The sequence below is a fragment of the Sus scrofa genome, chromosome 3 (genome assembly GCF_000003025.6).
Source record: "Sus scrofa isolate TJ Tabasco breed Duroc chromosome 3, Sscrofa11.1, whole genome shotgun sequence".
NCBI lineage: Eukaryota > Metazoa > Chordata > Mammalia > Artiodactyla > Suidae > Sus > Sus scrofa.
This window is the reverse complement of record NC_010445.4, coordinates 73,250,706-73,277,585: the sequence shown is the minus strand read 5'-3', so window position 1 is coordinate 73,277,585 and position 26,880 is coordinate 73,250,706. Positions and strand designations below refer to the sequence as shown.

Genomic DNA, 26,880 nt, shown 5'->3' with positions numbered 1-26,880 from the left:
AGAGCCTCTTTTCTCCCCTAATTTATATGAAGACCAGCCTGGCTCTAAATAGTAACGAGGTTGAGTAAATTTGAGAAGACCTGGAAGTTCCCATTGTGGTTCAGCGGTAACAAACCCAACTAGTATCCACGAGGACGCAGGTCCCATCACTGGCTTCATTCAGTGAATTAAGGGTAAGGCGTTGCCACAAGCTGCAGCGTAGGTCACAGATGTGGCTTGGATCTGGGGTTGCTGTGGCTGTGGTAGTCTAGCAGCTGCAGCTCTGATTCTGTCCGTAGCCTGGGAACTTATCCGTATGCCGCAGGTATGACCCTAAAAGGAAAATAAAATTGTTAACTTTCTTAATTCACTCCAATCTCATTCATTTAAAACTCCCAAGATTTTTTTTATAATGATTTTTATTTTTTCTTATAGCTGATTTACAGTGTTCTGTCAATTTTCTACTGCATAACAAGGTGACCCAGTCACACGTACATGTAGACATTCTTTTTCCTCACATCATCATGGAGAAATGCTATGCTCCATCTCAAGTGACCAGACATAGTTCCCAGTGCTATACAGCAGGATCCCATTGTTTATCCATTCCAAAGTCAATAGTTTGCATCTATTAACCCCAGATTTCCAGTCCCTCCCCCTCCCTCCCCCTCCCTCTTAGCAACCATAAGTCTGTTCTCCATGTCCATGATTTTCTCTTCTGTGGAAAGTTTCATTTGTGTCATGTATTAGATTTCAGATATAAGTGAAATCATATAGTATTTGTCTTTCTCTTTCTGACTTACTTCACTTAGTATGAGAGTCTCTAGTTCCATCCATGTTGCTGCAAATGGCATTCTTTTGTTCTTTTTTATGGCTGAGTAGTATTCCATTGTGTATATATACCACATCTTCTTAATCCAATCATCTGTCAATGGACATTAGGTTGTTTCCATGTCTTGGCTATTGTGAATAGTGTTTCAATGAACATGCAAGTGCATGTGTCTTTTTCAAGGAAAGTTTTGTCCAGATATATGCCCCAGAGTGGAATTGCTAGGTCATATGGTAGTTCTATATATAGTTTTCTAAAGTACCTCCATACTGTTTTCTGTAGTGGTTGTACCAATTTACATTCCCACCAGCAGTGCAGGAGGGTTCCCTTTTCTCCACACCCTTTCCAGCACTTATTATTTGTGGACTTATTAATGAAGGCCATTCTGACTGGTGTGAGGTGGTACTTCATTACAGTTTCGATCTGCATTTCTCTAATAATCAGTGATGTTGTAAAACTCCCAAAATTTTTAAATCAGAACCCTCTCTTTTTATGTTTCTTCTTTTAGACTCTATTTTCTGGTATAAAAATAGGAATTTGCCTGAAAGAATGCTTTTTAGCCCAATATAATCATTCTGGGGACCATCTCCCTTTTGTGTTGCTAGTCAAAGACTGCAAAGCCTTCTCTCCAAATGCCCCTCTTCCAGGAGTTCCCATCATGGCTCAGAAGTTAATGAATCTGACTAGCATCCATGAGGACACAGGTTCTATCCCTGGCCTTGCTCAGTGGGTTAAGGATCCAGCGTTGCCATGAGCTGTGGTGTAGGTTTCAGACACGGCTTGGATCCTGCATTGCTGTGGCTATGATGTAGGCCAGCAGCTATAGCTCTGATTCAGCCCCTAGCCTGGGAACCTCCATATGCTGCGGGTGTGGCCCTAAAAAGCAAAAAAAAAAAAAAAGCCCTCTTCCATCTTCCAAGCTCTCTCTTGATTTCCTCCTCCCACACCAGTTGTGGCCACAAACTTGCTGTCTTTGTTTCAGAAAAGGGGAGCCCAGTTAACATCAGTATTGTTTTTAACACTTCATGTCTCCCTGTGTCCCTTGACACCTTAAAAATACAGAGATGGGTTATACGTTTGGAAACAGCTAGAGATATGAAGAAAACAAAGCACAGATTTTGGAAAGAGCTATCATCTCTCATGGAAAGTGTTGCTCATATATTCCTTGAGGAAAACAGAGACTGTGTCTCGTTCACTATTGCAACCCAGCACCTGGCACAGTGCCTGCCCGTAGTCATTACTCAGTTGATAGCTGGTGATTGAATGAGTGAATGAAGGGACTCAATTAAGAGTCATGCTGAACCCATGATGGCACCTGCTGGTAGAAGAGGAAAGCAACTAGAATGAGGTAGGATTAAACAAGGGACACTGAGCTAGTTGGAGGATAGGCCTCCAAAGGGGACGACCAGCAATCCAATATGCAAAACCAAGGAGCATGGGGAGCTTGAGCATGAATTAAGAGGATCAGCTCTGCCAGAAAAGGGACTGTAACCAGTGAACCAGGCAGGGCAGTAGGCAGGTTTCTTTAGAGCAGCACCAACTCCACCAGGAGCAGACCCTGGAGAAAGGGGTCTAGAAATAACCCCTGGATTAAGATTCAGAATGTGACCCTTGGGGGTCTATAGCACAAGGTTGGAAGGCAGGCAGAACCACAGAGACTGATAGAGAATCTAAGTAACTAACTCTAACATATTTGCTAAGAGTAAAGGAAAAGATAGAATATATGGGAAACAGACAAGTTCCACAAAGATGTACAATTTAATGCGAAAAGTGCTTTAATCGAGAAACAAAAAACATCCAGTGATACAGTGAAGCAGAGTGTCTGGGGAACCAAAGAAGGAGTCACAAGAGAGATGATAAGTGAACTGGGCCAGGAAGAAAGAATAGGGATTTGCTCAGGGTATGGCCTGGGAAAGGCATGTTTTGGGCCAGTGTGGCTGTGTCTGGTTTGGGCGGGAGGTGAGGTCGGGGGGTGGCTCCAGGAGAGATGGTAGAGACAAGACAGTTGGGACCAGTTGGAAAAGCCTTCCTTAGCTGCCCTATTTTGGAGTTTCCTTAATATTTCATTTCAGCACAGCACAGGATGCAGTTTTGAACTCCGGTATCTCTTCCTTTAGGAAATAAACATCCTTCATCTTCAATAAAATGATCTAGATAACTTATGACTCGGGGAACATTAGCATGGCTTGAGTTTACCCTGGAATACCAGAAACTCAGGCTATGACAGGCTCAGATAATCTGGATGCTGCCAGCCAAGGCTGAGGCTGCACCGATGGCCTTGGTCGGGGCTCGCTCAGAAGGGAGTGTGCTGGAGCCCACAGATAAACGCTCCAGTGGCCGAGCTGAGAGAGGGAGGGCAGGGACCGCCCTCGGGCACTGTCTGCAGAGCTCTGTTTTAGGCAACTTCCTGCGTCCATTTTGTAAGACAGTTTAATTCTGTTACTAATTGCTCTGAAGTAACTTGGGAAAACACAAATCCAGCCCAGCTTTGTAGTCATATAACTATCGAGGTAAACAGACAGTTGGCATGACTGCCCTTGCCAAAATTTCTTGAATTTCACCAGCCTGGTAGGGAATAAATCCAGTAGCCTGTGCTGAGTGGCAATCTCGCCTTCCAACATAATAAAAAATTATTGCTCACTCTTCAGAAAAAGGAGAAATCAGAGAAGACTTTTTTTCTTCTGTTTCTTTTCCAAGGTAAGCAAAACAGTCCATCAATCAAAATAGGTAGCTCCCTTTTGGGATAGATAACTCATACCAGCGGCTGCAAGCCTGTGGGCCTCTTCATTAAGGAAGGAAGTGTAACAGAGCGGCTGCTGGTGGTGAGCGGGGCCAAAGACCAGGACCAATGTGTGTTGAAATAGTACTGTGGGCAAAGTGTTGGGAACTCAGAGAAAAATAGCCCATCCTTGCCCTCCAGAAGCCCTCCACATAGTTGCCAAGGCAGGATCAGTGTTCTATTTGGGGCTGTGAAAGGCCAGTATCACATGGGTACCTAGAAATTATTTATCTGTTCTAAAGATGCATGAGCCTCCTCCCAACCTTTGGATAAGTAAATCATGCATGCGTGCGTGTGTGTGTGTGTGTGTGTGTGTGTGTGTGTGTGGTCACAAGCATTGCACACCTAGAGAAATGCCACTTCATGGGCCTAGTGGGTTACTTCTCTGTTACCTAAGAAAGCATTTATCCTTTCCTGCAGAACAGAGCTGGACAAATCCTTTTAGAAACTCAAGGATAACATGTAGGCAGCTCATTATTTACTCAGCCCAAAACCTCTGCCCCATGAGTGTCTTTTCCCTCACAAGACCCTCCCCAAACTATTTCTCAATTACAGGAAGTAACCTTGGAGAAGACAAGTCCTATCCAAACAACCAATGGAGGAGGGAGGGACCAGACCCACACCCTGACTTCGTCTATAGATTTTTTTTCACCCTAACATCTTCCACGGCCTGTCCAACTCACTCCCACACCCACCTCTCTCCTATTCACTCAGCCACCACACCTTCACAGACAGTAAAGAGTAAAGGGAGGCTGGATTAGAGGGGAAGTGGGAGACTGACCTTTCCACGGGTTTTAATGAGAGAGGATGGAGCCTGGGTCATGAGAAGCCATTCAAAGGAAGCATCAAGCAATACTTCTGGAAAATTAATTCAGCATTTGTATGTTCCAAGCATACTAACAAAATAGCCTTTATCTGGATGCTCCCGTTTTATAATTTGGACATTTGGAAAGGGAAGAGGCTCCAGTTTACTGCTCATTATTTGAGCTGAAGGGAACTTTGTTCTAAGCATGACCAGTCCGCAGCCCTGGGGCTACAAGTGATTCATTAGTATCTCATAATCATCCCTTGAAAAAGGATGACTTTTACTTTATCATTGCTATAATTGTAGATCATCGGTCCTTTGAAAGATGTGGCTTAGGAAAATACAGGGGAAAGCCTTGAAGAAGAAAAATGGGAACCATCCTAGAGTTTAGGATCAGATCAGTGTAGCTAAAATCTTGCTTGCTGGTAGAGGTCCTAGTTCACAATAGATACCCAATGTTAGTTTCCTTACACTGATGGTATAGGCTCTTTAGGAATCAGTGCAGTGACATGTTTTCCAAAGAGACTCTGACCTCTGGTTGAATTAACAGAAGTATGATGTCTAAGACTAAGGAGGTGATGGAACCACTCAATTTGGTGAGGGTAAAATCTCCTTTCAGCTATTACATGAAATAGTAAGGACACGTTAAAGGAGAACCTAGGAAAACTGAACCTGTGAAAAAAAGATTACCAACCATGGCAGATTATATAGAATAATTATAGAATTGAGGCTCATTAGCCTAAAGACATGAAGAAAGACTCAATGGCTTTTTTCAGTATTTGAAGGGCTGTCCTGAGGTATATCTGCTTTCTTGTATAGATCTAAGGAGTAGAATAGGCTGACAGACAGCCTGTGGCTCAGTTTTTTAAAAAGTCTTTCCAATTGGCTGCTCCACACAGGTGAGAGTGAGCTCCGCATTGTGGTTGTAGTCAAGTCCAGGTAACTGGACAACTTGGCAGAATTACATAAAGGCCATTCATGCATCAGGTAGGCAATTGAACTAGAAAGGCTTTCAGACTCCTTCCAGCTCTGCGGGTCTGTAATTCTAGAACTAAAAGTAAGCTGATGGAAAAGCAAGGCAAACATTATCATTCCTATACAGTGTAACAAATGAGCTTGGCTTTTGTATTTTGAAAATAAATATGAGAGCCTTTTGTTGGTGACACTGGAGATAGTTTCTCTTAGTACAACTCAAATTGGCCAATCTCCACCTAATTCAAATGAGATTATATTTCAGACCAAAGGACCTTAAGCTCCTCCTGACACTTTGTCTTCAAATAACCTCACAACATACCCTACCCTCTCATTTACAATTGATAGACTAGTCACAAGTCATTCTCATCTATTTATTAGCCAGTCTCAGTAGAGCCATACATAATTCAAGGTATGTACATAATTTTTACAATATCCCAGTATTTTTTATCATTATTATCTTAACAAGATGACCTGTGGTTTCTTAGTGCCATTAGAAAGGGCAGAAGACCACAGGAGTATCAGAATGCCAATCCAAGATGTCAAATGTTGTTGATGAACTGAAAGAAAAATAGTTTGCCAGGATTTCTATTTTGATAACCCTTAGTAAGTATAAACATCTTTTCAAATATGTTTTGGAGGATTGAGCTGACTTGTTTTGCTTGGATGTTTGAGGAATTGACTTTCAATATTTTTATCTCAAAGCATTTTGAAGAGAGTTTTCCATAAGTTTGAAATTTCCTTATTTTGAGAATAAGTGAGGGAGTGAAAAGGGTTTTCTGAATCTGTGCTTTAGGAAACACTGAGATAAGCATATCGGAAGAGGGTAATATTTATTTTTAGAAACAAAAACTAAAGCCAAGTACTAATCCAAAACCAATGTAAGTGAAAGGACCAAAATCAGCAGCTAAAAACACAGATAGACAGATTATATTTAAAAAATATCCTGCCCTATGCTGTTTGCAATAAAACATGCATTCAGTAAAATAAAAGGACACAGAAAGGTTGAAAATAAAAGTGTGAGAAAAATCATATCAGAGGAATACCAAAAAAAGCTAACATAGCTATATTAATATTAAATAAAATAAACTTTATGGCTAAAAAAGGACTGGTGTATAATGTTAAAAGGAACACTTAAACCTAGAAAGTGTAATTCTACTCTGTACTTAATGACATATCCTCAGCATATATAAAAGCAAAAAGTGACAAAATGAACAAAGAGAAATTGATAAATCCACTGTCACAAGAGGTGATATCAATACACTTCTTTCAGAATTAATAAATCAAGTATCCAAAACAATGAGTAAAATACAAATAATTTGAATCATGCTTTTAAACATAATCTAGCGGCTCTATAGAAGCCATTGTACACAGAACAGATGTATAAAACATTGCGTAGTGTTTACTTTTCACTCTCCACCATTCTTGTCATGAACTAAAATTCGCTTACTCATTATTTTTACCGTGAGACCCTTGACTTCTGAGGCTGTTTGCCCCCAGAGAGGTCTTCTGATCACTATGGTTTTTTGAAGTTTTCGTTCTGCTTTTTTCTAGCCCTCTTGGTATGGCACATGTATCTTCCATTCACCATCTCCTCTTTCTGATTTGACACCTTAAGCTTCTGGGTGTTCTGCTATCACACAATCCAGCTTCTGTAATTTGAGCATACAGTAAGAATTCCCAGTCTCCTGAGAGAAAGTATACGCCCCAAATACACGAGCTTTAGTGAATGTGCATTCATGCTTACTCCTGGGTCACTGGGGCTGTTCCAAAGGGTTGAGTTTGGATTAGCAAGTCTGGTTGTGAAAAGCACAATTGTTGGAAGAAGGGCACAATTTAAAGAGGGTCCAAAAGTGTGTGCATGTGGAAAGAGAGAGAGAAAATAAGAGTAGAGGGAGTGGGGGAGGAAGAGAAGGAAGACAGATTCACAGTTTGGGAAATATGCCCAAAATGCAGAGAAAGCCTAAGAGGATCTCTTGTTTGCCAACACTAAAATAACACCAGCTCTTTAAGTGAGCCAAAATAGGCAAGAATGAGTGGACTAGGCTATCACAGAACCGGAGGAGACGGCAGCCAAACTCAGTCCGTATTGTCCTGGTTAGGAGTTTGCAGTCACAATGCTCCAAATCACAAGCTGCCCCAGTGTCCTTACGTGTATCTGCTGATCAGGATAGGGATAGTATTTGGGTCTGACAGGATTTACATTGTTTGCACTTGGTTCCAAAGAGCAGGCAGATTCTTTCCTCTACTCCCTGTAGAATGACCAAGTCCCACCAGGGTATATAAGCACCTTTCCTTTTGCAAAGCAACCAGCTTCCCACCTATTTATTAGGGCATCAAAGAAATTCAAGTGATTTAATTTCTATCTCCCCAAAAGAAGGGTCTGTGCCACAAGCAAGACATACCTACATTCTTTTGCTGTAACTGCAATATAACTAACAGATGTTAGTTTAGCCAGTGCCCAGAGCAGTGGGCCTGATGTTTTGTTTTATTCTCTTTAAAAATTAAAAAGCACTTGGGAGTTCCCTTCGTGGTTCAGCAGTTAACAAACCCGACTAGGATCCATGAGGATTCGGGTTCGATCCCTAGCCTCACTCATTGAGTTAAGGATCCGGTGTTGCCGTGAGCTGTGGTGTAGGTTGCAGACGCAGCTCAGAACCCGCGTTGCTGTGGCTGTGGCTGTGGCTGTGGCCAGCAGCTGCAGCTGCAATATGACCCCTAGCCTGGGAAGTTCCATATGCCACAGGTGCGGCCCTAAAAAGAAAAAAAAAAAAAAAAAAAACAGCTTAAAAAGCACTTGAGTAAGTGATAACTAAAATATTCTTGGTGTCTTTTAAATACAGTCCAGCATCAGGAAAACTACTTCATTTGCAAGCCAAGGAAGTATACAAGGGGCAGCTAAGTTCATTTTATTTTATCTGCTTTGCCCAAAGTCATGGATTTAGGAAAGGCAGCTAAAAAGTTCAAGGTTTTTGAGATTGTATATAAAAGATGCAAACTCACCAAAATAAATATCGAACAAAGGCCGTTCATGATAGAGTCCAATCCAGCAACCTCAGGTGACCTTTAGCTGCAGCCCTTAATAGTGGTGAATGCAAATTTCAGATCCCTCACAGATAAAAATGTTTGATGATGATCCAATATTTGTATCTCATACTTCCTTACTCTAGATAAGGTTATGTTCATCCCTACTCTGTGCCTTTGATCAAATTTCACTTTTCTTCTGGAACGCCCTCTCCTTCTTTCCACTTTCCCAAAATTCACTCATGGCTACAAGACCTGTCAAGTGCTGCCTGGACCTGCCCCCATGATGCCTCACTGATCTTGGCAGGGCTCCTGAACTCCCTCTGCTCTGAGTTCAAGCACTGGGGCTTGTAGCATCATTTAGAGATTAACTGCACACACTATGTGACTCGTTCCAACCTTCGCTCCAAGCTCTGTGAATCAGTCCTGGTTTTCTAACTGGACCATAATAACATCTTACAGGATTGTATGCTGACTCTGTGCCTCTTTTGTGTCTCCTACTGCTGAGCATATATTAGAATCTCAGTAGAAAACTATTTGTTGGTTTCCTATTGTGCAGTATAGAGACATTGTTTTAAGAAATCAATTATCATGGTCACCACTAGTAAGCATCTATTTCCAGACAGTGCCACCCAAATCATAGACATGGCTTCCACCTTACCAAGTTCATAATCTAAAGCAACAGCTAACAGTATACAGAAGGTATGCTTACTTACTGATAATAGCTAATAATGATGCCGACTAATGTACAAAGTATGATCAAGAAGACCAACTGAGCATATGCATTAAATAAATAGTTGCAATAAAGGCAAGTAGACAAGTCCGTGTATCCATAGAACAAAAAATGTGAGAAATTAGACTCTCTCTTCCAATGTCATAGTGTTTGAACTTTATTAAGTAACTTTCTCTGTACTCCTATTTCAGCAACCCACTCACAGGAACTAAGGCATTCTGAGTACTAATGGGCTACATCTTGTCCGCATTATCCTCTAAAAACTGGTTTTGATTAACAAGCTCTATGTGTTTCATGGAAAGAAAAGTACCGAAAGAATCCAAGATCTGTTTATTATCACCCTCACCATTGTGAGTGACTTGAAATGTTTCTACCCAGTCAGGGTGACAAGAGGACCACAATGATGCTGGAAAATCTGGACATGTCCTTCCATGTCCTTGATACAGAGTTTACTTGAGTTTGTTGGAGTGTAGCGTCAATCTTCAATGTAGTCATTGCATATTAATGACGGCTTCTCTAAGTCCTTCTGGTATTATTCACACAAGGCAAAAAGTAATAAGATGTATAGCAAACTAGAATTTACACATCCAAATTATTACTGCTTCTTCAAAATATTTCCTTTAGAAAGCTGTATACTTTTCCCCAACAACACTGCTACGATTTCATATTCCTGCTCTGAAATTGACATGACTTTGAAGGCCCAGTATTTGAATATCCTCAATAGGGAAATTAGGGAAACATCATCATGTCAAAACAACACCACAAGTTGTGGGAACCAGGTCTGGCAAGTAGCAGGTTATCAAGCTGGGAACTTCACTGATTAAAAATAACAAGGCATGACTTAGAAGGTATAAGGTTTTCTTTTTGTAGCCTATAAATTGGTTTCAGAAACAATTCCGAGGGAGGTGTTTCAGAATTGCTTTGAGCAGTGGCTGAATCATTGGACAGTCTCCAGCATCCAAAGCCCCTCATTTGGAGGGAATTAGATTCATTTGGGTGTAGAAGTTCTATGTTCACTACATGAACAGCCTCATTACTTTATAGCCATGCTTTAAAAAAAAAAAAAAAAAAAAAAAAAAAAGAGTTCCACAAGAGTTTAGGTAATTCTCACCTAATATTTTTTTCTACTGCCTACTTCGTGGGTTAAGGAATCCAATATCTTCAGTGCCTATCAATTTTATTACCATTTCTAGCTAAGATGACCTCTCAGGTAGCAAGAATAAACCATAATATTCAACTAAGTTTTACCTTCACTAATATTTGATCAACTTTAATGAGAGCTATGAAATTCACCATTGAAAAACCCAATTGGGTTTCGCATTTCTTGACCCTGGGATGGCAAGCTGAGGGCCTGTGGCTTCCCAAATATGTAACCTGGGACCACCCACCAACACCATAGCGTGGTCACAGTTGCAGAAGGCTGTTCACAGGAATCAAATCCATCTACCTAGGCCAAGTCTGGGCACACAACCAGGAACATGGCTTGGACTTAGAAGCAAGGGGAGGAGGGAAAGGAAAATCGCATTTCTTGAAGGCTGGCCATGTTCCAGGATCTTTACATACCTTATCCTCTGAATTATTGAATCAATCCTGGGAAGTAGGAATTACCTCAGTTTCATATAAGTTGAGACAAGGAAGTTTATGAGAGGTTGGGTAAGTGGCCTAAAAGGCCACATATTAATAAGTGGAAGAGTGAGGATTTAAATGTAAATGTTGCTGATTCCAAAGCCCAAGCTCTTTGCAGTGAGGTTGGTGAGCTGTTTCCAGGGGTGAGGCCACGGAGGGGGAGGTGGGCAGCCTGGGGCAACATTGGCACCCAAACCATTTCTGCGTCCCATTAGCTGTAGATGGTGTTAGTTTGCTAAGTCTTCATTTCCCTCAGTCTAATGAATACTTGAGTGACAAGTCCTTTTATGCTTGGAACATTGTATTATGTCTCCAAGTCACAAAGATGCATAAAGTCAGACACATATCCTCTAAGAGCTTGTAATTCCCTGAGAGAGACAAGCACATAATGATAAGAGTATCTGTCATATACAGTGGACTATATTATAGATGCTAAGGGAATGCTAAGATAGAGGTACAAAGTAACACTCGAGCCCAAACTCGGAGTTGGGTGGTAGTATTTACTTGTCTGTGTTCCCCACTCAACTCCAAGGTCTGTGATTACAGAGACGGTGTCTATCTTTTATGCCAAACTTGTAGAGGGCTGGCACATAGTAGGTGCTCAATAAATATATAAGGTGTGAAGGAATCGGGTGGTGCCCAAGCTAAGACTTGAAAGATGACAAACAGTTACCTGAGCAATGAAAGGAAGAAAGGGTGTTTTAGGGAGAAGCACATGAGAGAACAGTGAGGAGTACACAGGGGACCACATGCAGTTGAGCTCCGTCAATCCATAAAGTGGAAGGAGGGAGGTGGTGAGAGGGGTGGTCGGAGAAAAAAGAGCAGCTTAGTTGCCAAGGGCCTGAGCTAAGGACCCTTGGACTGAGGGGCCCGTGGGTGGACTCTGGAGATTTGATGGATCCCCCTGAAACTGTCATCAAAATTTGCGAACATGTGTGTCAATGTGAATGTGTACTTTTCTGAGGAAAGGGCTGTATCGCTTTCATCAAATTCTCAAGTGTTAAAAACTCTAGCAGACGACGAAGAGCTGTGAAAGCGCTCATGGTGGGCAGAGCTGCCGTAATAACATTTTAGATCCATGACTCTAGATGCAGTTATAGAGGACGATGGCATTTGGGGTGGCAAGGATGGTGGGACAGAAACCAGTGAAGAAAGACCTGCAAGTGACCAGAAGAGAAATAACAAATTCCTAAACTCATCAAGGGTATTGGAGAAGGAGCAGACAAGGGTGGATTCCAGGCATACTTAGGTACTCAGCCATAAACAAAAGAATGAAATCATGCTATTGGCAGCAACATAAAGGGACCTAGAGATGATCATATGGAGTGAAGTAAGTCAGACAGAAAGACACACATCATATGATATGCTTGTATATGCAATCTTTAAAAAATGATACAAATGAACTTACATGCAAAGCAGAAACAGACTCACAGACTTCAAAAACGAACTTATGGTTACCCAAGGGGACAGGTTGAGGGGAGGGATGGATTGTGGGTTTGGGATTGGCACACTATTGTATACAGAATGGGTGGTCAACAGGGACCTGCACAGGGAACTCTACTCAATATACAGTGATAAGCTAAACGGGAAAAGAATCTGGAAAAGAGCTGATTTGTGTGCATGTATAATTATATCACTTTGTTGTAGAGCAGCAATTATCACAACGTAGCAAATCAACTATACCTCCATAAAACTTGAAAAATTCAAAAAAAAAAGAAGTATTCAGGTGGTCAAAGGAGTAGCTGTACTGATGAGAGGGTGTGACGTCAGGGAGGGGAGCGGGAATAAAAGAAAACTGAGCTAGACTTCCAGATTTCCAACTTGGATGGATAGATGGTACCACTGGATGAGGGGAGGAGAACGAGCTGGTTCAAAGGGGAAAACAGCGAGTTTCATTCAGGTTGAACCGTTGAGTTGGAGGTATCAGTGGGACCTACAAGACAGTGAAATGACCCTGACTCTGACCCTGACACGAGGAGATCTAGGCTAGAGAGAAAGATTTAAGTCATCGGTATCTAGAGGAAAGTTGAAACTCTGAAAGGGAATGAGACATCCCATAGCAAGTTTTAGAAAGAAAAACAGCAAGGAATCAAGAACGCCTCCATGGGTTGTACGATGTCATAAGCGTACTGAATGCCATGGATTCTGACACTAACAAATGGTTAAAATGACAAATGTTATGTGTATATATTTTGTATCATAATTTTTAAGTGAAAAAAAAAGTGGACCCTTCAGGCACAATAAAAAAAGCTATATACCTTTATTTAAAAATAAAATGGATCCACTTGGCTTCTGGACATTGAATAGGCTGCACACAAAAGACATCCAAGAGGAGGTGGGAAAGGAAGGATCAGAGGCGGGAGGAAGGAGGCCGAGGAGAGCACTGTCACAGATGCCTGGGCAACAGAATTCCAATAAAATGCAGGGCAGGATGGGCGGAGAAGTTAGATAAAGGCTAAAGTTACTTCCAGAAATAACAGAATATAGAAGCTCTGGGAGAGAGAGTTTGGGTCTCTGGGCTTGCCCATCCAGGACTTCTCAGCAGCTATAAAAGGACTTAAATTTCATCTTTCAAAATAAAACTTGCCCATACTCTGCCAGTTTTGTCTGGGCAGGAAACAGAGCTCAGACCAGCTGCTAAGGATGGTTCGAAATTCCACTTCAGAGTCCTGGAATGTGACACCTCCCAAGCACCAAGCCCCAGCCTGGCTTCTGTTCTGGGAGTGAGCAAAGCTGCCTCCTGGAGCTGAGAGTGGGGGGTGGGGGGAGCAGCAGGGGGCACAGAGCCCTCCAGCCTCCCTCTTGCAGGTGCTCACAGCATCTCCCATCTGAGAAGGACAAGTCACATCCCTGGCCCTATATCTCCACATCTCTCCCCTCATCGGGATGGCCTCTTTGGTATTTAGAACGAGCACGTTGCCATGAGAGCCCAAGGTCAAGGACCAGAGCTGCCCCTGGTGGGAGCACCTCTTCCCTTGAGCACTTTCTGAAAGTGCTCCAAAGACAGCCTCACTCATCCCAGGGAGAGAGGGCCTGGGCCAGAGGTGGAGGGAGGAGAGATAGAGGGACCACTGGGCAGCCTCACGCCATCGCAAACACGCTTCGTGGCGCCCTGGAGTGCCCTGTGACATCATCATCTACCAGCTGAAGCCAGGGAAGCAGCACTGCCAGCTTTTAAGAAATTCTAATGGATCGTCAGCTATTTTCCTGTCATATTGTTGGCAGACTTCGGCTGATAGCCCTTCAATGTGGCAGAATAAACTTGCTCATTCATTCATATTACATTTTTAAAAGACAGCCTCGGAGTTCCCATTGTGGCTCAGAGGGTTAGAGACCTGATGTTGTCTCTGCGAGGGTGCAGGTTCCATCTCTGGCTCAGTGGGTTAATGATCCATAACCCATAAGCTTCGGCATAGGTTGCAGATGTGGCTCAGATCCATTGTTGCCATGGCTGTGGCGTAGGCCTCAGCTGCAGCTCAAATTCAACCCCTAGCCCAGGATCTACTTTATGCTGCAGGTGCAGCCTTAAAAAGAAAAAAAGAAAGAAAAAGACAGCCTCTTCTAACCATGTGAAAGAACCTGAGAATCTGCAGTCATTCAGCAGTAATACTCAGAATCTGCAAAACCCCCAGCCTGGATCCCAGAACTGCAGCAAACCCACCAGCCATCAGTGAGGGCTCTCGTGACCCCTTTGCTCATAATTGGTGTACGCTGCTGTCAAACTGTAATTGTTATAATTACCACGGCCCATCCTGGGGTGGGGTGGGGGGTTAAAATAAGAGACATTGGAGGGATCGCCGCTGCCCTGGGGACAATAAAGCATGTGAACAAACAGAAGTGAGACCCTAAATCCACATCTGAAAACCTCAGTACTGCCTTTGTTGTTGTGGCCTGGCGACCAAGGCTGAGTGCGGCAGCAAATGGGCTGGAAACTGAAGCCCAGAATTAAATAGATTTGCCAGCCTCCTCGCAGGCCTGAGACCTGACAGGGAAGACATCCAGCCAGGGGCAGAGTTACAGGGAAGTTGATGAACTGTAAGTTTCAGGAATCCTTGTATGAATGGATCTCATCTAGCCCTTCTAAGGCCCTGGGAGAGGTGCTCATAATTTTGCATTTCAGTTTTTTTTTTTTTTCCTGTTCTAGGGCCTCTCCTGCGGCATATGGAGATTCCCAGGCTAGGGGTCTCATCAGAGCCGCAGCCGCTGGCCTACACCACAGCCACAGCAACGCGGGATCCTTAACCCACTGAGCGAGGCTAGGGATTGAACCCACAACCTCATGGTTCCTAGTCAGATTCGTTAACCACTGCGCCACAACAGGAACTCCTTGCATTTCAATTTTTATGTTCTTTTTTTTAAAGAGGCCTCCCCAAAGTGTAGCAACCAGCCCCTCCAAAAACAAGCTCATGGTGAGCAGAAGAGGACAGCCTCTGCTTCCAGTGGGCACCATGCTGCCCAAGAGGAGGCAGAGAGCAGAGGCCTATGCTCCCTGTGCTCTGGCCTTGTTTACCGAAGGAGTAAAGATGGGGAAAAGGCCTGGCGTTGTCGCAAACGCTGCCTTCCTCTTGGAAAGATCCTTAGGAGTGGGGAAGCTCCCTCCCTCCTTAACTTAGACAGTCTTCCAGGCAGAACTGAAGACACTCTAGTAGCTATGCAATAGCCAACAACCCCATGCCCAGACATCAGGCAGAATCCCGGTGCAAACTCAGCATAGTGATGGGGGGGATTCCACCAAGTTCAAGTGGAGCATCCCCCAGTGTCCCATAATTCCTCTTAATTTTACCGTCCTCCCTTTACCCTGGCAGAGCTCAAAACAAGACAGAAAGGAGCAGTGACTCCTGATGCTCGGTGGCCCAGAGGTCTGCCCCTCTCCCCACCCCTCCACCGTGCACCAGAAATCCAGAATTACTTAGAAACCTACCATGTAAGAGAGGCTTTCATTATTCAAGTTTCCAAATCTATACCCTTGAAAACAATGCCTCCTTGTCTTAAAAGGGACGCCCTCATTTGGTGAAGTGGGAACAATGGAATTTTTAAAAGCTGGGATGCAGGGATTTGCTTTTCAAGCCAGGTAGCCTTCAGGGAAGGTTGTCCTAACTAGGAACGTGTCCTGTCCTCATATTTAATGTTCTGTGTCTGCGTGCTCCACCGTGGGCCTCTGTGAGTGCTTACTGGGAAAAAGGCAAAAAAACTACTCATTAAATAAAATAGATGGAAGTTCCCATCTTGGAACAGCGGAAAGGAATCCGACTAGGAACCACAAGGTTGCAGGTTGGATCCCTGACCTCGCTCAGTGGGTTAAGGATATGTTGTTGCCGTGAGGTGTGTTGCAGATCGCAGACGCGGCTTGGATCTGTTGTCGCCTGTGCCTGTGGTGTAGGCTGGCAGCTGCAGCTCTAATTAGACCCCTAGCCTGGGAACCTCCATATGCCGCAGGCGCAGCCTTAAAAAAAAAGACAAAAGACAAAAAAAAAAAAAAAAAAAAAAGAAAGAAAGAAAGAAAATGGATGACACCCTCCCTCCAACCCCCCTTCCCCTCTCCCCCTCCCCCTCCTCTTTTCTCTCTTCTTTCCCACCCCTGGCTTCTGCCTTTACCACCTGAGGCTTCTTCCTTTACCAGGAGTTTCAGTTCAGCTTTAGTCACAGACCCCTGGGCCTCCCGCTTTCTGCCACAAACAAACAAAAAGACCACATTGATTTTCTAAACTTCGTTTTTACGTTTTAAATAAAATAAGAATTTAGGTTGGATCGGTTGATATTTAGGCCTCCGGGAAAATAACAATGGTAGGACTCAATCTTCGGTTTTTATTTTTTTAAGTTTTATTGAAGGAGAGTTGATTTACAGTATTGTGATAAGTTCTGCTGTGCAACGAAGTGGTTCAGCCACGTGTGTACACACATCCATTGTCTTTCAGATTCTTTTCCCATAGATGATCACAGAACATTGGGCAGAGTTCCCTGTGCTATACAGCAGGTCCCTGTTAGCCAATCATTCCACATACCTCAGTGTGCCAGGTGCCAATCCCCAACCCCCCGTCCATCCCTACCCCCACCACCTTTGGTAACCATGAGTTTGTTGTCAAAGTCTGTGAATCTGTTTCTGTTCTGCATATAAATTCATTTTTGTCTTTTATTTAGATTCCACATATAAGTGGTATCATATGCTATTTATCTTTGTCTGACATTTCAATATGATAATCTCTAGGTCCATCCATGTTGCTGCAAATGGCATTATTTCACTCTTTTTACAGCTGAGTAATATTCCATTGCATATATGTACCACATTTTCTTTATCCATTCCTCTGTCAACACACATTTAGGTTTGCTTCCATGTCTTGGCTATTGTAAATAGTGCTGCAGTGAACATAGGGTGCATGTATCTTTTTGAATTATGGTTTTCTCTGGATAGATGCCCAGAAGAGGGATTGCAGATCATATAGCAGTTCTGTTTTTAGTTTTTTGAGGAACCTCCTTACCGTTTTCCACAGTGGTTGTACCAATTTACATTCCCATCAACAGTGTAAGGGGCTTCCTCTCCAGCATTTGTTGTTTGTAGACCTTTGGATGATGGCCCTTCTGGCTGGTGTAAGGTGGTACCTCATAGTAGTTTTGATTTGCACTTCTCTAATAATTGGTGGTGTTGGGTATCTTTTCATGTGTTTTTTGACCATCCTTATGTCTTATTTGGAGAAAAGTCTGTTTAGATATTTTACTCATTTTTTGATTGGGTTGTTTTTTGATGTTGAGCTGGAGAAGGTGTTTATATATTTTGGAGAGTAATCCCTTGTCAGTCACTTCATTTGCAAATCTTTTCTGCTGCTTTTTTTCCCCTCTGAAATCTCTTTTGAAGTTTCTGGAGAATTATACCCAGAGGCTGCCCAGCAGGGACAGGTGTCAGAGGCAGAGTTTTCTGGACATGTCAGCTTCTGTTCTCTCTGTGTGTCATAAAATCAGGTCCAGGCAGGTCCTCACTTCAGGCTCCCCCTCCCCAGTGGCAGAGAGCCTCGTGGATGCCTCTGCTTCCAGGCCTGGAGGCTGGCTAATGCTGATCTTGTGGGTTCTTAGAAGCCACCTTGCCCCCTGCCAGGTTGCCATCCGAGACAGGGCCTGGGAAGACACATTTAGACACTGACCTAAGTGGCCCCACTCAGCCCCATGGGGGAGGCCATGTGGACCCCAGAGCCTTTCCACTCCTGGCCACCCTGTGCCCTGGTGAAGCGGGGAGCAGAGGCCAAGTCCACACAAATCCAAGTTGTGAGTCATGCTGAGAACAGTGGTCAGCCCATGACCCTCCTGGGCTCCAGCCAGCTTTGGGGAGCAGGCTGTGGGGAGCAGAGGCTTTGCCAGTGGACAGTGAGCTGAGATAAAGGAAGGCAGGTCAGAGGCCAGAACCCAAGGAGCCAAAGCAGTTTGTACCAGAGCAGGAGGACAGAGCCAGATTCTGGGCAAATAGGCAACAAGGTGTGGGTTCTAGAACATTCCACATGCCTCCCAGCCCTTGGCAAAGTCTGTTCCTTAGCACACAAGGGGGCTTTTCATCTTGGAACTTGATGAAGAGGCAAATGGATTAGTTCAGAGTATCTGAACTAATTGCATGAATGAGGCAGATACCTTTGGCTACACATTGAAGATGTGTATATATTATCACATGTTGGTATATATTCAACATGTAGCATAGAGCCACCCTTATATGAGCTGTCAGTCTCTCTTCTCAAGGTAATTGATTGGAACTCCAATCCAGGAACACCAGGGGAAGGCCTGGCCATGACCCTCATCCCTTTCAGATTTCGCTCTGAGGGACACTTGCTCTGCATGACACTCTGACCCGCCTTGGGCCATGTGGGGGCACTTCCTTCCATCAGAGTGGACGTAGCAATTACAGACAGGGCCACTGAATGTTTGGTCTTTAAAATATAGAAATTTCTTTTCTTTTTTTCTTTTTAGGACTGCACCCATGGCATATGGAAGTTTCCTTGGCTGGGGGTCAAATCAGAGCTACAGCTGCCAGCCTACGCCACAGCCACGCAGGATCTGAGCTGCATCTGTGACCTACAGCACAGCTCCCGGCAACGCCGGATCCTTAACCCACTGAGCCAGGCCAGGGATCAAACCCACAACCTCGTGGGTACTAGTTGGGCTCATTGCCGCTGAGTCACGCGGGAACTTCCTAGATATTTCTTAAGTGAATTCTTCGTAAACCTGACCTTAGACGGTAATGGTGAAGTGGCAGGAGAAAGGTTCTAAAACTAGACTGTGAAGGTTCAATTCCCAGTTTTGTTAACGTTAAAACAAAACTGAGGGCATATAAGTATGTCTGTAAATGATGGAGGAAGGATCTTGGGTACCTTGCATACCTTCACTGAGTCTCCATTGTCCTTACGTGCAAAAAGGGGATAACAGTTCCTACAAGACTGCCTTAACCAGGCTTATCTAACTCCATGAGATCACATACAGGGAGGGCTTTCTCATGTGCCTGGAATGTGGATAGCGTTCAACAACAGTCGTGATCATTGGTTAAATTAGTACAAAGATGTCCACGAAAATGCAAGCGTTTCAGAAGGAGTGTCTCTGGAGAATGTCCTCCTAAAAGCTGGACAGAGCTGCAGCAGCCCTCCACCTGGACCTTTGACCTCCAGTCTTTCCTTTCTTGGCTCCAAGAAAGCAAGCGCACCTGGTGTTCCTGGGCTGAATCTACCCAGGGTCCCCCTCGGCTCAGGACAGACCCCGCATCCCTCTCCTGGGCTTGGCTTGGCCTCCCACAGTGGGGACCCTGCCACCTTCCTCCACCCACAGCACCCCCTTTGTGCTTACTTTCTGTCCATCCCCAGGCAGGGCAGGAGTCCTGTGTCACCGCCTCTATAAGGGTTAGTTCCAGGCAGCACTCGCCGAGAGCAGTAGCCTGCTGGTTGAATCTGTGAGCTGTGGAACCAGACAGCCCAGGTGTGAATCCTGGTTTCTGCCTGTGACCTTCATCTGCCCTCCTTGCCTTGGTATTTTTATCTGTAAGATAGACAAAAACTATTACCGAATTCCTAAGATTGTTAATGAGAATTCGGTGACCTGACATATGCAAAGCTTGTGAGTACCCAGAAAGGACAGTCCCTGGCACATAGTAAGTGCTCAATAAATATTAGCTGTACTAATGACAGGTATTATTACTATCATTACCATTATTACTGTGGCCCCAGAATAGAAGCTTTTTAAGGATTGAGACTGTATTTTGTTCCCTGCCCGGCACATAAAAGGTGCTGCATGAGACTCATGTGTAGAGAGAACAAATAGTGGTTACAGTGGGAGAGGAGCGGAGCGGGGCAAGATAGGGGTGAGGGGAGGTACAAACTATCGAGTGCCAGATAGACTCAGGGATGTGTTGTACAACACGGGGAATATAGCCCATATGTCATAATAACTGTAAGTAGAGAGTCACCTTTAAAATGGTATAAAACAGGAGTTCCATCATGGCTCAGTAGAAAAGAATCTGACCAGCATCCATGAGGACGCAGGATCGATCCCTGGCCTTGCTCACTGGGTTAAGGATCCAGCGTTTCTGTGAGCTGTGGTGTAGGTCAAAGACTCGGTTCAGATCCTGGGTGGCTGTGGCTGTGGCATAGGCCGGTGGCTACAGCCCTGATTCGCCCCCTAGCCTGGGGACCTCCATGTGCTGAGGGTACCGCCCTAAAAAGACAATAAATAAATAAATACATAAACACATAAATAAAATTATATTAAACTTTTTTAATGTTTTAATAAATAAAAAATACCCAAAAATAAATAAATAAAAGGTGTTGCATGTACAGCTGTTGAATAACACACAGCCCCTGAGTGTGGGTAGCGGTTGATACACATCCCTCAGCAGAAGAGGAGCACCTTGGTTCTGTCTAATCAGTCCTTATCCCTGAGGCCTCTTGGTGGGCACAGGATAGACCCTCGGTAAATGCTGGGTGAATGAATCCATGAATGAGCCCTCCGAGGTTGCAGGCACATGTCAGCTCCTGGTAAAACCTTAGCTTCACGTCTGAGTTTATAAAAAATCCATGCCCTTTGTTAGATGGTGACTCTTGGGCACTGCTGGTGTGTAATGGTTGCTGGAAGATCTTGAAAACCAGGCAGCACTTTTAGGCTCCTGATCAGGGCTTGTCTCCAGAGCAGGAGTTGGTGCCTCCAAGAGCTCCTGCCCCCTGTATTTCCACTCGCTCAGCGCCCCCTCTGCACCGCGCTCTTGCCTAAGCCCCACACTGTCCTCCTTCACTACAGCAGGGAGGACTGGGGCTCGGAAAGGGCAGACCGAGCCCGGCCAGAGAAAGGCCAGATACAGCTTTGTCTGAATGCAGGAAATCTCCTTCCAGTGAAGGGGCCTTCCTCTCTCCACTTGTGGGTCTGGTCCTTCACCCTCCCTGCCTCACAGGATACCTTCTCCTTTTTCCAGAAAGAATTAAAAATGTTTCTCCACAATACATCACCCTTTCTGCTTCAATTCCTCTCTCTAAAGCGAAAATAAAGTCAGAAGAGGGGAGGGAGTTTCCTGGTGGGCCAGTGGTTAGGATTTAGCACTTTCCTTTCTGGCCTGGGAGCTGAGATCTTACCTCAAGCTGCATGCCACTGCCACAAGAAGAAGAAGAAATAGAAGAAGAAGAGGATGATGATGACGACGAAGGAGAAGGAGAAGAGGAAGAAAAAATTAGAAAATCAGGAGAGGGGAGATTGTGTATCATGTGAATAAATGTAGTCTGCAGTCTTTATGAATTCTACCTTAATACTGAAAGACCTCTGTTGTGTAAGCCTTGCAGGAACCAAACCACTTATTATTCCAAGTGCAAACTGATTTATGATGTGAAACGGCCACCATGTTTGCTGTCTTGAGGAAACAGGGGAGGAGGGGGAGTTACTGCTCTGAGTCTGAGACGATAGCTTCCCTCCCACTTGCCCAGTCTGCTTACATCTTCCAGCTCATTTTACACCTCCTCACATCAATGCAATGAGGCAGGTGAGGTTTAGGGTCTCCATTTTATGGGCATGGAACATACAGACAGAAAGGTCAAGAGGGTTGGTCCTTGACTGAGAGCAAATGAGGGGAATCCACGTGATTTCTTTGCATCTTCACTGAGAGCATTGCTCTCTGCCATAGCCCATGCATAAGTGATGTGGGTCCAGAAGCATCCTCTGGCCCCTGTACCCTCTCCCCACCCACTGCCCACCCTGCGCCTGCACCTGTGAGGCTGCAACTCCTCGGGGACAATCTGGCATTCTCCGGCCCTGACCTGCTGGGGGCTGCGTGTTTAGTTCCTTGGCTTTTTGGTCAAAGACATTCCAGGGAGGAAGATCTGCCTTTAAACAGCTTCCAGTAGCCCCCACTAAGCGCTCAGGGTGGGAGTGAGTCACGTCCCAGCTCTGCCATTAACCTACCGTGTAACTTTGGACAGGCCACCCAACCTCCTCGTTCTGTAAATGGAGGGAAGGGGTGGCTTTGAGAATCTGATCATGCTGTGAACAGTCTCCCCGAAGACACGCGCCCTGAAGATCAGGCGTGTCGTTCATTTCAGGAGAGTCACACCTGCCATCCTCTTAAGCCTATCTGTGTACCCCACGGGTCCCCTGATCTTGGGCCAGCACACCACAGCCACGAGAGCACTGACATCATAGGGAGGAGCCCCAGGAGCAGATTTTTCTTTTTTTCCAAGCGCAGATTTTTGAAGTACAACTGGAATAGTTTATTTTCTCATTATGCAATCTTAAAAAGAGAAAAGACAAGTTTCTTAAAAATTATCATAAACCCACTGTCAGCTAAACCATGCTTAATACTTTAGTAAATATCCCTCAGTGTCTCTCTCTCTCTCACTCTTGAGATATAGGTCACACATCCTATCAGGGATATTTTCTCGGGTCTTTTAAATATTATTTTATGTGTGTGTGTGTGTGTGTGTGTGTGTGTGTGTGTTAGGGCTGCACTTGTGCCATATGGAAGTTCCCAAGCTAGGGGTCAAATCAAAGCTGCACCTTCGACCTACACCACAGCTCATGGCAACGCTGGATCCTTAACCCACTGAGCGGAGCCAGGGATCGAACCTGTGTCTTCATGGATACCACCTGGGTTCATTTCCACTGAACCACAATGGGAACTCCCTAAATATTATTTGAAAACATAGTATCTACAGAGTAATTGACTGCAGCATAGTTCTAGAACATAGTATTAGCCATTCCCTCATTGTTAAATATTTAGGTTGTCTTGCTTTACCATCATCGTTATTGTTGTTGTTACTATTATTATCATCTGTGCAAACATACCTGATGGGGGTGGGGGAGCTAAAAGTGGAATCACCAGCTTTATTGAGAAGGGAATACCTATGACAACATCTGTGACAACTTTCCCCTCACCCCACCCCTAAAAGTTGTACCCATTTGCATTCCCAGGAGCTGGGGAGGAGGGAGAGGGAGGAGACTTCAATCTGCTTTCCTGAACCAGCAGCCCCAGAATATTGACACCAAGTAGGATCTCTGTCACTTAAAGTTAACAACCATCTCAGGGCACAGCAACCGTGTCTGTTTTCGGGACTGGCCTAGGCACGTTTGGAAATGGGCGTAATTTGTCTTGAGTGCCTGCTGCACAGGATCTGACAGCAGCCTTGACTCAGTCACCACACCCCTCCCCTCCCAGGTTCAGCAGCAGCTGTTCACCTCCCCCAACTCCCTGGGATCCATCTTACCTCATATCACATCCTATCAGCTCTAGACTTTGCCTTGTGAATCTGTTACATGTGCCCATGTGAACAGGCTCCGGGGAGCGGGCTGAGTTCTAAGAACTGTCCTAAGTCCCTCCCAGGTGGCAGAAAGAGCAGATCTGGGGAATGGGAGGCTCTCGGTGGATGGAGGGCAATGGTCCAGAGGCAGGTGGGCAGTGAGTGGGAAGCCATCTCATTGGCCAGATGCCTGGGCAGCCGTCTGCTCTATCTCTTGCAGCATTCTCCAAAGAGAAGAGCAGGGCCTCTCTGAAAAGACAGATTCATTTCTCATGAGAATTAACTACAGAGTGTTGCCCAGAATGCTGGGCAGAGTTTCAACCATTTCCTGGGCAAACTGCTCTTCTACAGGCCTTCAGTCTGCAGAGTAGAGATGGGAGTGCAGGGAGAGGGAGACCATGGTGTTGCCTCATCCCTCTCCACCCAAGCTCGTCGGCCAACCCCACCACTGACCGTCCTCTCTCTTGGCCCCACAGTCTGATGGCTCCATCCTGGCAATCGCCCTGCTCATCCTGTTCCTGCTCCTGGCCCTGGCTCTCCTCTGGTGGTTCTGGCCCCTCTGCTGCACCGTGGTAAGTGCCCCAAGCTCCGCCCAACCCAACCTGGAGCCTCTGGTTGGGTGGCTGAAAGAGTGACACAAGGTAAACAGGACCATGTGTGGGGAGAGGGTGACAAGAAACTGTGTAAATAATTAAGAATAACTCGAGCCCTTTTTATGCAATTTAGACAAAATTTGCAAAAACTGACATCAATGAAGCCATGAATCATTAGGAGTCAGTATAGGTTCGGGAATGAGATTGACGATGGACAGACCCTTGGGGTGGGGCAGCTGGAAGGGCCACTCTGGGTTCAGTGCTTAGGAAGGACCAGCAGAATACTGTAAATGATGAATGTTACTTGAGCATGTGTGTGGTACATTTACACACACACACACACACACACACACACACACTTGTTGAGTTGCACCAGCTAATACTTTTCCAAAGCCACCTTAGTCTTGGCAACTAGTCAGTCCATCTGAGAAAGTGCCTTGAGCCTCTTTATTTTTAACGATAAAGAGTGGCACCTCCCTTTATCTTATTCTTTTAGTTTAACATTTACCCACATGTGCTGAGCACAAGGTCAAAAAGAATGTCCTTCCCATCATCATCATCTGGAGCCACTGCATAGCCAGTGTTTCCCCAGATGGCACAAGGCCCGGAATAACCCTTATCACCTGCCACACTTCCTTGATATGTGGCTGTCTATCAGTTTCTATTCCCTGGCCCCCAGACCAGGAAAAGCACAAACAAAGTAACATCCAGATGAAGTAAAACATTAGCTCTCCCATGTCTAGTTCTAGCACATGCCCTGCCTTTCACCCACCCTTTAGAGCATGCGCTATAAAGCCAGGTGCGTTTGAAGTGAGCACTGCTCCGATGCCAGTGGCGTTTTCCATTCCCTGCATCTCAGTTCTTCTGTGCCTGGCCAAGCAGGGAAAATAGATGTTGAACTTCTCCAGACAAGCTTTATCTTTGTTTTCACTTTATCTCTGGAAATCCAGCATTGGGCGCTCAGTGCAAGGAGACTCAGATCTGTGTGTCATATAGAAATTGAAGACTCTGAGCACTAGACTTGAACAGAAGGGGGAAATGGCTTCAGACAATATCTTAAAGAGATGGAAAATGAATGAAATGAGAAACTCAGCCAGGGTGTCGATCCCCGTGGCAAGGAATTTCTAGAAAGAAAGAAGCTTTTGCACCAACAGAAGCCTCTAGTACCAGGGGAAGAGATGACATGTAGCACACAAGAATGTGTGTGCAGGAGGGGCCCCAGACAGGTGCAAGTCTCAGGTCAATTAGGGCAATCCAGACTGGAGTGATGTCACCAAGATTTTGAACAGAGTCTTACCACAGCAGCGCTCCCCCCGCCCCCAAAAGCATAAGTCAGCCAGAATGTTTTCTTTGGTGATTCAAAAACAAGCATATTTTTAAGTCTAGAATTTGAGGGGAAGAAAATCTTGCAGTGGGCTCTTAAAGAATGGGGGGGGGGGCTTGTGGTGGTGGTGGTGGTGACAGCCCCAAAGTGAACACTGGGATTTCTGTTGTAGTAGGCATCACCTTTTGTTCACTTGGTCCCTTTGATTATTAAAAACAGTTCCCTCTGGGTACGTACGGACAGCTAAGAACAATAGAACAGCCAAGCAGTATATCACCACTTACTAGCTGTGTGATCTTGGGCAAGTTGCTCAACCTCTCTGTGCCCCAGTTTCCTCTTTTGCATAAGGAGGACAATAAGAGCTCTGACCTCATAGGTAGATGGAGAAAATTAAAGGAATATATTTATGGAATATATATATACTATGCTATAATATATTATAAATATAGATAATATGTATCTATAATATATTATAAATATAACTATATAATAATTATAATATATATTAGATATATAGAACAGTTCCTTGTATTGCTATTAATAATAACGTTCAGTTTATATTGGTGGGAAATGTCTCTTTTTTCCAGCTTTATTGAGATATAATTGACATATAGCATTTTTTAAGTTTATAGTGTACAGCTAGCTTAATGATTTGACGCATGTATATATTGCTAAAAGTTTACCACAATAAGTTAACATTCATCACCCCATATAGTTACAAATGTTTTTCCTTATGAGAACTTTTAAGTTTTACTTTCTTAGCAGCTGTCAAGTGTACAATACAGTATTCTTAACTGCAGTCCTGTTGTACTTTGCATCTCCAGAGCTTGTTTATCTTATAACTGGAAGTGTGTATACTTTGACTATCTTCACTCAATTCCTCCACCCCACCTCTAGCAACCACAAATCTGATCTCTGTTTCTATGAATTTGGTCCTTTTATATTCCACATGTGAGATCATATGGTACTTGTCTTTCTCTGCCTATCTTATTTCACTTAGCAGATGTCCTCAAGATCCATCCCTGTTGTTGCAAATGGAGAGATTTCCTTCTTTTCATGACTGAGTAGTATTCCATCATATATATACCACATCTTCTTTATCCATTCATCCTCTATGTACACTTAACGTGGTTTTCATGACTTGGCTATTGTAAAATATGTTGCCGTGAATATGAGGGTGCTGGTGTTTCTTTGGGATGGTGATTTTGTTTCCTTCAGCCAGAAGCGGAATTGCTTGGTCATATGATAATTACATTTGTAATTTTTTGAGGAACTTCCATCCTGTTTTCCATAGTGGCTGTACCAATTTACATTCCCAGCAATGGTGCACAAGATTCTTGCCAACACTTGTCATCTCTTGTCTTTTTTTTTTTTGGCCACACCCATAGCATGTGGAAGTTCCTGGGTCAGGGATTGAATCCAAGCCACAGCTCTGGCAACACTGGATCCTTAACTCACTGCACCAGGTCTGGGATCAAACCCAGG

At 44.4% G+C, this 26,880-nt stretch overlaps 1 protein-coding gene across 1 annotated transcript in view; it reads left to right on the top strand.

Annotated features, from left to right (window-relative positions):
* Positions 1-26,880, top strand: part of ANTXR1 (anthrax toxin receptor 1) — a 240,636-nt gene that overhangs the window by 120,794 nt on the left and 92,962 nt on the right. The window contains exon 13 of the mRNA XM_003125066.6: positions 23,955-24,050. Coding sequence (XP_003125114.3) covers positions 23,955-24,050 — 96 coding nt within the window. The remainder of the gene's footprint in view (positions 1-23,954; positions 24,051-26,880) is intronic.